This window comes from Cicer arietinum, chromosome 6, assembly GCF_000331145.2.
Source record: "Cicer arietinum cultivar CDC Frontier isolate Library 1 chromosome 6, Cicar.CDCFrontier_v2.0, whole genome shotgun sequence".
Taxonomy (NCBI): Eukaryota; Viridiplantae; Streptophyta; class Magnoliopsida; order Fabales; family Fabaceae; genus Cicer; species Cicer arietinum.
In genome coordinates, this window is record NC_021165.2 from 57427826 (window position 1) to 57440409 (window position 12584).

Genomic DNA, 12584 nt, shown 5'->3' on the forward strand with positions numbered 1-12584 from the left:
CATCACTCTTTTTGTATTATATTTTTGACAAAATACATCATGAGGTCCTATGTTTCACAAAAGTATCAATTTGGTGCTTTATATTTTTTGTGTGATACTTATGTTTTTTAAGTTTAGCTTATTTCCATTTGGTTTAACTTTTTACTTTTTCGATTTAGTATTTTAAGTTATATTATGTTACATTGTTAGTCTTTAATTTGTTTCACTTTCAATAGTTATATTATGAAAACATGTAATCATTGAAATGTCTACTAAATGTTGTAACAATAAAGTCTCTCGTACTAATACTTTAAAACACAATCAACAAACCTTATAAACGCTCTATATTTCTTGATTTTTCTACAACTAGTTAGACACATGTATAAGTCTATAAATATTTGATAATATAGGTCAATCCATATAATCAATATCAATAACTTCATTTACTTGTAAAGTAGTTTGGATAGTCAACTAATAGTGCTTTTTGCATAAACTTTAAACAATAAATCGAGAAAAATATCACGTAAATTAATATAACTTATACGCTAATGACAAAAACAAAATATAACTTAAAGTACTAAATCGAGAAAATAAAAACTTAAAGGATAGCAAAAACTAAGTTTCACTTAAAAAGACCTATGTGTTACAAAGAAAAACATTCTAAACTGTTATTTTCATAATACATAAATTACCTAGAGATGTATTTTTCCTATATTGTTCTATTTATCAAAACAAATATTAGGGATAACAACTAACAAATATAACGCCACAAATTTTTAGTGAAAAAAATTATGCTAATATTTGATGTAGAAGGTTAATAAAAGTAGAAGGAAACAAGTATAATGAAGAAACAAGATATTCAGGAACTTCTAACCTATAGAGAAGGATTAAGGTTGAATGCACTAGTAGCTTTTATTTTACCCTTTCCAAATAGAATTTCAAGAAAAGGGCCTTTCAAGGGACAATACTGTTAAAAGAAGAACCTTGTCCTATGTTATCTTCTTGTTGTCTCTTAGTTTCATCACCAATAACATGAAATTGCTTCTTGTTTGGATTCAAACAAGGATCCAAATCATCCCACAAAGGGCTACTTGGACCCCAACCTGCAGGAATTGCATTGAACCAATCTTCCATTTCTTCCAAAACCAATTCCTTAGGCTTTGATATGCTTTCACCAGTTTCAGAAACATTTAGAATCTGCATGCTATGTTCTTCTGAAACCAATTTAGGTTGGTTTGTGTTCTGGCATGATATTGAACTTGATCCTTCATGTGGTAAAGAAGCACTTGAAATTTGAACTATTGTGGATGATGATGATGATGTTGGTTTATCTTTGTTAAGGAAGAGTTCAGGGAAATTGAGCTTAGCATTTTCTCCTCTAAACTTAAAAGCTTCGCGGTCGTATGCCATAGCAGCGTCTTCAGCTGTATCAAATGTTCCGAGCCAAAGACGAGTCCTATTTCGAGGGAGACGAATCTCAGCGACCCATTTTCCCCAATGGCGTTGTCTTACTCCTCTATAGAGTTTTGTAGCATTCAAAGGCTGTGTTTTGGACCTCAAAAGCTTATTTGGGTCTGAAAATGTGTTCTGTTTATGGTCAAAAGGTATGATATGTTGTGTTGTTGGGTGAAGAGGTGGAGAAAAAGGAAGCAAATTTGTGGTTGTGGTTGTTGTTGATTGGTGTTGGAATGAAATTGGATGTTGAGAAGAACCTTCAAAAGCAAAAGGAAATATTATTTTAGATGAAGGAGGTTGATTTTTGTTTTGGTTTTGAGGGCTACAAATCTTCTTGAGAGGCCTATATGTATATGGCATGGAAATGTCTTCAAAAAATGTTTTATCACATTCTTTAGTTTCAAATTCACCAATCACATTGGGAGTCTCATTAACACCCTCTTTGTTTTTGGTGGATTTTTCACTGTTCATTGCTTCATCCATAAGCACCAACCACAAAAATGGATTATCTGCAATAACTGTCTTTGGTAATACAATGCAAGGAAAGGAATGAGAGATAAAGGGTTTATATAAGAAAGGAAAGGGGTTCAAATCAAATCAAATGAAACATTTTTTGTGTCAATTAATGAAGGCAGCACTGCAGCAAGAATTTGACAGAATAAGCAACAAATCTCATCAATGGGTGGAAAACTTGGGTCCCAAGTCTTTGTTTCTTAAGCATGAAATTCTACCTGTGCTGACTCCTTTATGGTTACATTATTTTCACTATGTCGCTGTCTTTTTTTCTCTTGTCGTAATTTTGTCTTGTCAATTCCTATTTTTTCTTTTAATATTAAAACTTTCACCATCTCACAACTAGTATTATTTAAAAAATTTATATACATATTAAAAAAAATATAATAATTAAAATAAAAAGAAAAATATTTATAAAATTCAAATCAACTAAAAAATATCGATATTATTAAATTTATTTTTACTTTTATTAATATAAAGTACAAGAATACTTTGAAAATTGTATAAATAATAATTAATACCTGTGACTTGTGAAATGGAAAAGCATACAGTAATGTAAGGTGTATGTTGTGAGAAAAAGAGTGCGGCAAAGAGAGAGTGATGAGTTGGTAAAGCCAAGATATTTTCTTGGTGTCCTCAAATACCTCTTCCAACTGACTGTGTCATCCACTAAATGGTGGGGATACCATGATCCTGTCCGATAAATGAAATTTTCAAATAGTCAAAAATAGAGTTTTCTATTTTCTAACTCTAAATGCCATTTTGTTATGAAAAATGAAGTTGATATTATGTTTGGTTTATTATAAATTACTATTTATTCAACTTTTTTTCCAAAACAGCAAAGACATTAAATAAAATGTATATCTTTTTTAGTAAATACAAATTTAAAATTACATTTTTAAGAAAATTATTTCTAGGAACATTATTATGAAGAATTTTATTCCTATTATGGTTGGTTATTTTTTATTTCTATTGGAATGTAAGATTCCCACTCCTTGACATGAGAATAAGATGGAAAAAATATGAATTTTATTCTTTAAAATAAAAAATAATCATTGGCATAGTATTTTTTTTTTTGTTTTGTTGAAAAGACTACAAAAATTATATTAAAAAATACATTCTAAGCACAAGGCATATGAAGAATATAAAATATACAAGAATTACAATCACAGTATTTTCACCCGTAAGATGGAAACCTTATAACAACTAAAAAAACTCCTAAAAGTTTGAATTCAACATAGGATGTGAACACTACGACGTGGTTTTAATATTATCTAGGACTTAATCAACATTAAAAATTTGTTGCCGAAAAATAATTTGATTCTTCATTTTCCACATGGACCAAACAATTGCTAACCAAATAAGATTCAAGACTTGTAGGCTATTCCTTCGCTGCCTCCCTAATTCACTACATTGAATTGCATGACCCAACACACTATTTGGAAGAGCACACTAAAAATTCCACCACTTCAAAACATCCCCCCACATCCAGCAGCCATGGGGCAATCAAAAAATAGATGTTGCACATCTTCATCCACTCTGCAGCCCAACATAAAACCTCGAACTCGCTACAAAGAACCTCGCTTCAACAAGTTACCTTTCATGGATAAACGGTTGAGAAGGAGCTGTCACACAAAGAGAGACACATTTAGAGGGACCAATTTATTCCAAATAACTTTACTCGATGGATGTATTTCACCTTCACCATTAGACACCAACATCTGATACACATCTTTCACCACGTACTCATTATTATGACATTTGAACCAAATCCAAGTAATGTCTACACCATCCTACAAAAAAATATTAGCCATCAAAACATAACAATCTTTTATTAATTCTTCTTCCCATTAGAACAACCTCATACGTCACCCCCATCCTAAAAGCTATTTCCCACCCCAACCTGAATATATTAGCCATAAATATATCATTATCAATCACAACACTCACCAATCTTCTAAACCTATCACACAACGGTAGACCGTCTAGCTAATGGTCAAACCAAAAGCTTGTTTTCTCTCAATTTCGCATCTTCTTGACTAGGTTATCTAACACCCAATTCACCTCTACCCATCCCAACCCCTATTCAAACTTTGAATATCTTTCCACCAATTCGATTAAGTTAAAGTCCTACTACCCCCATGACCAAACAACAATCTACATTTACTAGCCAACACCTAGTACCACAACACTCCAAAATCAGTCTTTAACCGCAAAAACCATTTACCCAATAATGCAATATTAAAAATATTCACTTATCTTCACCCCTAATCCTCCCTTGTCATGCTCTCGACAAACTTAATCATATTTGACCCAATAAATTTTGCAAGGCTCCTCACTACCCCTTCCCCAATAGAAACTTTTAGAAATGATACTTGTCGGAGCCTTGAAAAAGGAAAGAAAATAAACTAGCAAGGTAGGTAGGACAAATAATAAAAAATCAAAGCGACCTCCCATAGATAAATGATGTAACTGCCCACTTAATTAAAATTGATTAAAATAAAGATTTTAAAAATATTGTTGGAACAAAGTTGATTTTACATTTAGAGTTTTGATGTTAACAAAAGTATTTTACGAGAACAATATATTTGACTTCAAAGAGTATGAAATGAAATTCATGTTTTTGAAGAATATCTAAAATAAGATTTGATTTGAATTTATAATTGAAAAAAATCTAAAATAAGATTTGATTCCAATTTATAATTGATGAAAATTTAAAATAAGATTTGATTCAGATATATAATTGAAGAAAACCTTTGACCAAGTTGAAAAGAAAATATGGTTACGATTTGAAGAAGATTTAATTAATATTTGAAGAAGACTTGAAGAAGATTTGATTAAAATTTGAAGAAGATTTGATCAAGATTTGAAGAAGACTTGTAGAAGATTTGATCATGATTTATCTACAAAAAAATATAAACATAATTAATCTGAAGAATTTATAAGACACATTTTGAACAAAATATGAAAATAATCAATATGTAGAATTTACAAACTCAATCTAAACAAAATAAGAACATAATCCATTTGAAGAATTTACAAACTCAATCTAAACAAGATACAATTCAAAATTAAACAAGGACTAAATTGAAGCCTAAATTTTAACTATAAATAGATAATCAAGGCTGAAGAAGAAATGCATCGAAAATCAGAAGAAAAAAAGAAGTAGAAATATTTCCCGAGTGTTCTTTTCTTAGAGTGTGAGAGTTATTATTATTATCAGCTTTGTTAAAAGCAACTACTCAAGTTCCAATCTTTTGTATCTAACCTGATAATGGTTTAGTTTCTTCTTCAATTTGGGGTTGTCAAGTTGTTAGAAGAAAACTTGGCTTGTAGGGTTAAGGTGATTAGTTCCTAAAAAAGTATGAGGTTGACAGGCTATTTGGGAAAAGTGGTTTGGAGGGTCAGGTGCTTTGTACTTTAAGGTATTTGAATTAGTTGATTAAAACCTTCTGAATGAAGGGACATGATGTATCTAAAATAAGATACTCACATCACACTTTTTCATCTGATGTCCTTCTGAATGAGGGGACATGATGTAGCCAAGTTAGCGGTGAACTAGGATAAATCTATGCGTCAAATTATTTATTCTTTCATTGGTTGTTGTCTCTGAACCCGAATGCTTCTACTTCAAGCAAGTTACCAAAACCGAACCAGTTTTTTTAATAAATTATAAAAAAGTTATCAACTTTGTTAAACACAATTCAACCCCTCTTCTCGTGTTTGCACCTTAAAATGTTACCCCATTTAATTAAAATGTGTTAAAAATAAATATTAGTTAAACAATTAACATGTTAATTTAGAAATAAGGAATTTCCATAAAAAAGAAATCAGCATTTGACAAAAAGGGCAACAAAGTAATAAGGGAAAGGGCTAATGGACAATATGGGAATCTTCTTCCATTTTTCCCTCACTTATATTTTATGGGGAAAAGTCATTACTCTCACTTTCCCAATCTTCTTCTTCTCGAGCCTAAATCCTGAGCCTCATTCCTGTTCACTTCAACCTCTAAACCTTTCATTCTCTTTTCTTCTCTAAATCCTCTAAAAACCAAAGCTTCCTAAGGTTCCCTAAACCTGTTTCCTAGCCTTGCATGTTCGAATCTACCTTGCATCCTTAAAGATAATAGTCTATCAGTGAAATAGAGGGGGCAACCTACTTAAAAACTTGGGTCGATGCAGTAGTATTCAAGAGGGAAGCTCGAAGCTGTCCTAATCAAACTCTACCCCCTAAATTACGATAGATGAGTTATTTACATTAAATCTTTATTTCATGTGAGATTGGTTGGATTGAATTTTATTAAAAATTATTAAACTATTTGGGAAAAAGGGGAATAAAAGTAAAGAACTAAAATAGTGAGGAAAAAGGATATTTAGCACACAAGGATTTCATTGAAAATTTTAGGCAAATAGTTTTGAAGAACGTGCATGTAACTTATCTCTGCTTGTGAATGAATTATGTGTTAGGAATATTTAATTAGATGCGTAGACCTTAATTCAAGGTCAGTATGCTTGTCGAGCACGATTTCTGCTCGTTACTGCTAGTGCCTCGATTGCGTAAGCGAAACTGTGAATTCTGTTACATTAACTTCTACTAGGATGTGGATTTTGAGAATTTATTCAATGAAATTCTTTAAAGAAATTGTTTTAGGGTTATTACGGATTAAGAGAAGTGGAGTGTGAAGAATCATTTTTTTGCATATAGGTGTTTTAAAACTGCATCCAAATGATTTTTCATTACTTTGACGTTGTTACTATTTTCATGACTTTGATATTGTTACTATTTTCATGACTCCAATGTTGTTTCTATTTTTCTACCTTTGGTTCCAATTTCAAATTAGGGACTTAAGATTAAATTATTATGGATTTAGTATATTACTAAATTATTTATAATTGTTGTGGATGAAGAATGCATTGTATACATGACATAATAAAGACATTTCACACAAAACATCTAAAGTTCAGGACAATCTCATTAATTAGATCATGCATGACCTTATTCACAGTGGAAAATTCAGGATGTTTCAGACATTAAATAACAGGTAAAGAAGAATAATCAGGACGCTGATTGGAGATTGGCCACACCACCTTTACCAATCAGGACTTAATTATCTCGATGAACTACATCAAGATATTGAGCGACTTTTCCTTATTCCAAAGGAAAAGATTTGAGGTCATGCATATGTTTTTCAAAATTAAGAAATAAATATTATCATAAATAAAATTTTTATGAAAATTAAAAGTGAAAGTTTTAACTTGAGATGCATAATTGTTTTTATGTTTTATACATATTTATAAAATAAATTCTTTGAGATTGCCCCTCCCTTTATTTTCAGAGCTCATTGAGATATTTTTATCTCACCCTATTTATTTTTATTTTGTAGTTGGGGAACATGAGATACATATTTAACATTAGAAGATCAGTTCCAGACTTGTGGAATTAAAATTTGATGTTTTATTTTATTTTTTTGATGTAATCACACAATCATAGTTTATTTTCAAGATGTAATATTTAATGGATCTATTGAACAATTTGTAAACTATATTTATGAATGTATTTTTCAGTTATGTTGGTGATTCTAATTTATTATTCATTATATTTTACCACTGTTTTATTAAGGTGTATGAGTCCAATTTCAATATTCTAACAGTTGGAAATGGGTCTTACAAATTACGATGATTCCACCGTGACAACTGATTCCTTACTTTCTTAACCACACGATTCCAAATCGCAATTCTTCGCGGTTTGTCACCAATAGGCAAGCTCAAGTATTTAAATGGAAGCATTCCTTTTTTACAATTTAGTAACGTGACAACTTCTTCAAGCAAAGATTCATGAACATTCAATCCAATCAAAAGACTTTTATGAAAGTTTACTTTTAACCTTGAAGTAAGTTTTCGCACCCAAGTACATTTGCTTTTATAGTTCTTATATCACCTCAAATTTTCGCACCCAAAATCAAAATATCATCTGCAAATTGTAAGTGTGAGACATACAACTCTAAACCACCGCCAACATTATAACCTTAAACAAGTTTTGATCCACCAAAGCACTCATTATAGTGCTCTACCCTTTAGCTACCAACATAAATAAGAATGTGGACAATAAATCTCCCTCACGAAGTCCATGCTTTAAGAGGAACTCAATCGTAGAGAGTCTATTTACCAAAATGAAGAACTCAAACAAGTCAAAATTCAAGTTTTCCTTTTCGAAGGAAAATTCATAGACGTCATGACCATATCCAAGTATTCCCGTTCCTCTGAATCATATACCTTTTCAAAATCCACTTTAAATAATTCATCAACAATTTCATTACCTTGCCAAAATCACCTTTTCTGATCCTTTTCATCAACAATTCATCAACAAAATCCTTTTCTTAAATAACCTTGTCGATCACTCATTTCAATTTGTTTGGTAGAACATTTGCCAATACCAAATACACACATCCTACAAGAGAAATCGATCGATAATCTTTTAAAGTCTGATGACTATCCTTCTTTGGAATAAGGACAATAAAATTACAATTTATGCCCTTCACCAATCTAATATTTGCATGGAATTCCTAGAAAAACTTGAGAAAATCTAATTTAACGTCAACCCAAAATTCTTTTCAGAAACCAAAATTAGCTTTCTCAGATCATGGACTCTTAAAACTATCACAATTCCAAACTGCTTGTTTAACCTCCTCTTCCTCAAAGCATCTAACCAACTAACATCAAACTCAAAGGTTGCTTTGAACCCAAGCATTCTCAACTGAGGCTTACCCGCCCTAGTCGATTGAAAGTGAGAATAGAAATGATGAAAAACGACATGCCTAATACCATCCGATGCCTCCACTCTGACCCTATCTACTTCAACTCTAATAGTTTAAATGTTTCTTCGCCTACTAGCCACCACCCCATGAAAATACTAAAACAATATGAGAATATTAGATTCCCAATGTCACATTTATAGAAATAAAAAATACTCGTAGGGTGTTTATGCTTGTGTGCATTTGATCTTACATGTTTCTATATATTTTGTTATGTGGGTTAAATGTTTACGATTGATTTTGGATATTTAGGATTCAACTTAGGATAATATGAAACCCAGTTATGCGGGTCGAGACATGAAATGAACAATGATTGCATTTTTAGTGGGCGCCCCTAAACATGATCCCAATGCATTGCATCCTATGTCACTAAACAGGATCCCGATGCATATCGCCCGATGTAAGTGGCCAATAACATGTTTTTAAGTGTTTAAGGGAGTTTTGATCGTTGGACTTCAAGATTACAATACTTAAATATAAGACTAAAGCCTTAAACCCTCATTGGTAATTTTTTGCACCTAAAAATAATCTATGTTGTTAATAGAGAATAAGCAACAACTGAATGAGAGTTTCTTCACTTACTATGATATAATGTTAACAAGATCTATTCTTACAAGGCTTGCACACTATGTAAAATTTAAGTGTCATAATAAACATTTAGCAGAAGCATTCAACAACCTAAAAATCTTAAAGTTTATAATTTTCACATACTTGGATTTGATGAGGAAGCCATAGTACTTTGCAGTAAGTTAATAGAATAAAATGGTTTCTCTCCCTTTACCTTTTTTCTTAGACACACGATGAAAATTATTGTGTACGTAAGTAGAAAATCAATTTATTTTGTGTCTTTCATGGGCCAAGAGAACCAATTTATAGGTAGTGTCATTTAATTTGAGACGTCCATCAAATATCAGTATAAACGAATGAGATTGATTCGTTTAATATTTAATGGTCACTATAACTTCTGTCTTTCCAATTGCTAACTCTTAATATTTAGTGGTTACTATAAAATTTGTTTTTCAATTGCTAGCTCTTAAAAATTGGTAGTTATTATAATTTATTTTATGCCAATAAATTGAAAGGTCATGAACCCATAAAATTTCATGCATTATCCCACTTGGCCTAAAACTAAAAGAAATCAATACATAACTATGATACATAAAATTCATGTATCAAATCTCATCCATGTGAATATATAATTAACTTAATATAATATAACATTAAGTGTGAGTTATGGAGAAATATTTTAACTCCATGTGTTATGCACCCTTTGAGTATTTATCATTATTGAAAAAGAATAATGCTGCAAAATTATGATAGTAAATTTTCAACGGCTTAACAATAGTGTCAACAACTCTAAGCCCTATAACAAAACTTTAATTTTGAAGCCATAATACTTGAGTTGTAAATTCAAAACATGTTACAAATTCAACTTTCATGGTAGATGAAGAAACAAGATATTACTTGGCACTTTTTCATGATATAGCTCCTTCTCCAATGTGGAATAAGTAGCCAAAAGTGGATTTTGTTGTGCCAACACATCCACTGAAATATGAGTCTGTATATATTTTCTTTAGTTCCTTGTAGATGCATCAAAACTTTATATGCAACTTTTGAATGATCAATCACATGATTACTTTGATATTTGCCTAAACATTTCAACCACAAAATAATATACAGCCTCGTGCATGTTTGAAGATACATCTACCCAATACAAAACGATATGGAACTGATTCCATTTATTTTCACTATATATCATTCTTTGGACATTGCATGAGACTGCATTTGTCTCCTTTTTGGAATTGTACATTTCCAGAAAGAATACTTATCCATGTTAAATTTCTCTAGAATGTTATTTATAAGGTCTTTTGAGACAGTCTCTTCAATCTTTACGATCTATCATGAAATATTTCAATTCCTATCATATAGGACGCCTCGCCCAAGTTATTCATTTCAAAATTATTTTAGAGGTATTCTTCAGTGTCATGCAACATGCTCAAACTGTTAGTCGCAAACAAGATATCATCAACATATATGACCAAAAACCTAATTTACTCCCACTGATCTTTCGTTATATGCACCTATAGACTAGATTTTCTTGAAAACCAAAAGAGGTAATGGTATTATTGAACTTAATATACTATTTCCTTGGGGCTTATTTCAGTCCTTATATTTATTTATTGATTTTACACACCATTTGATTCTTTCCTTCAATTGGAAAACCTTCAGGATGGTTCATATAAACTTCTTCTTCAAAACTACCACTCAAAAAGGTTGTTTTCATATCCATGTGGTGTAACTCTAAGTCATAATAAGCCACTAGTGCCATGATAATATGCAATGAATATTTCTTTGAGAGATGAAAAAATATTCCTTTATAATCAACGTCATCCTTTTGAGTATATCTTTTAGCAACAAGTCGAGCATTATATCATTTGGTACTATCATTTGAGTAATGTTTGGTCTTAAAGACCCACTTACAACTAACTCGTTTAGCACCTTATGGCAATGCAATAATTTCTCAAACTTTATTTTCTTGCATGGATTTTAACTCATCTTCTGTGGCATCATTTCATTTATGTAATTCAACATTATTCATGGCTTGTGAAAATGAAAATGGATCTTCATTGATTCTAATGTCTGAGTCTAGTAAATAAGTATCATAATCGTTAGGAATAGCTGATTTTCTTTCTATTTGATATATTCTAAAAAAGAAAACCTCTTGAGACTTATTTTGTTCAAACCTTTGTGAGTTAGTCTCTTCATTGGGTTATCATTCAAATTTTGTTCATTGTTGTTAGAATTTTCTAAAACAACATTTGGAACAAAATTCAAAATGTTTGTCGACGAAAAAAATGCTTATAGGTTAAGTAATATTTACTTTAACTTCCTTTAGGTCAACATTTTTTCGTTCCTCACTCCAACTAACTTCACCATTTTCAATGATTTTTACGTTGATAGTTTCTATAGTTCTTTGACTATGGTTAGGATAATAAAAGATATACCTTTTAGACTTATATGGGTTGTCAATAAAGTAACCACTTACTGTTTGAGAGTCTTACTTTTTTTCATACGAATTATATACTCTTGCTTTTGATGAACAACCCTGAATGTGCAGGTGCCTTAAACTCGATTTCTTGTTTGTCCATAACTCTAAAGGAGTTTTACGAATTGCCTTGCTAAGAACTCTATTTAATAAATACATATATATTTTTAATGCATACATCCACAAAAATTTGGACAATGAGGAGTAGCTCATCATACTCCTAACCATATCCATTAGTGGTCGATTATGCCTATCTGTCATACCATTTTGATGCGGTGTGTATGGTATTGTGTGTTGTACACATATATCGTGCCTTTCAAGAAGTTTTGAAAATGGCCCTGGACATTGTTCCATTTCACCATCTTTTCCATACAATTCACCTCATCTATTAGACCTTACGACTCACTTTCTTTTCTAAGTGACTTTCGACTTCATTAATAGAAATTTCAAAAGCATCCACGACTTGAAACTTTTCTTTAAGCAAATAGACATATCCATAACATGAAAAATTAAAACAAAGGTGATAAATATTTTTCTCCAGCAAGAGATGAAGTATCAAATGTTTCACATATATCAGTGTCTGATATACTTTCCCTTAATGAAATCCACACATAACCCAAGATTAGCAAAATCTAGATTTTGTAGAATCTCATTCCTTACTAACCTTTCTAGTGTTTCCTTGGATATGTGACCCAATCATTTATGCTACAAGTATGCAGAACGTTCATTAAGCATGTTACGCTTAACTCCAATTCTTTGATGGTCGATAAGCAAGAACTC

The 12584-nt window shown here is 31.2% G+C and overlaps 1 protein-coding gene across 1 annotated transcript; it reads right to left on the bottom strand.

The window, feature by feature from the left end:
* Positions 1-253: 253 nt before the first annotated feature.
* On the bottom strand, positions 254-2166 carry LOC101497734 (ethylene-responsive transcription factor ERF054). Its single transcript, XM_027331219.2, has one exon. It carries the CDS (start codon positions 1915-1917, stop codon positions 934-936), a length of 984 nt encoding a protein of 327 aa, XP_027187020.1. The 5' UTR covers positions 1918-2166; the 3' UTR covers positions 254-933.
* Positions 2167-12584: the final 10418 nt, after the last annotated feature.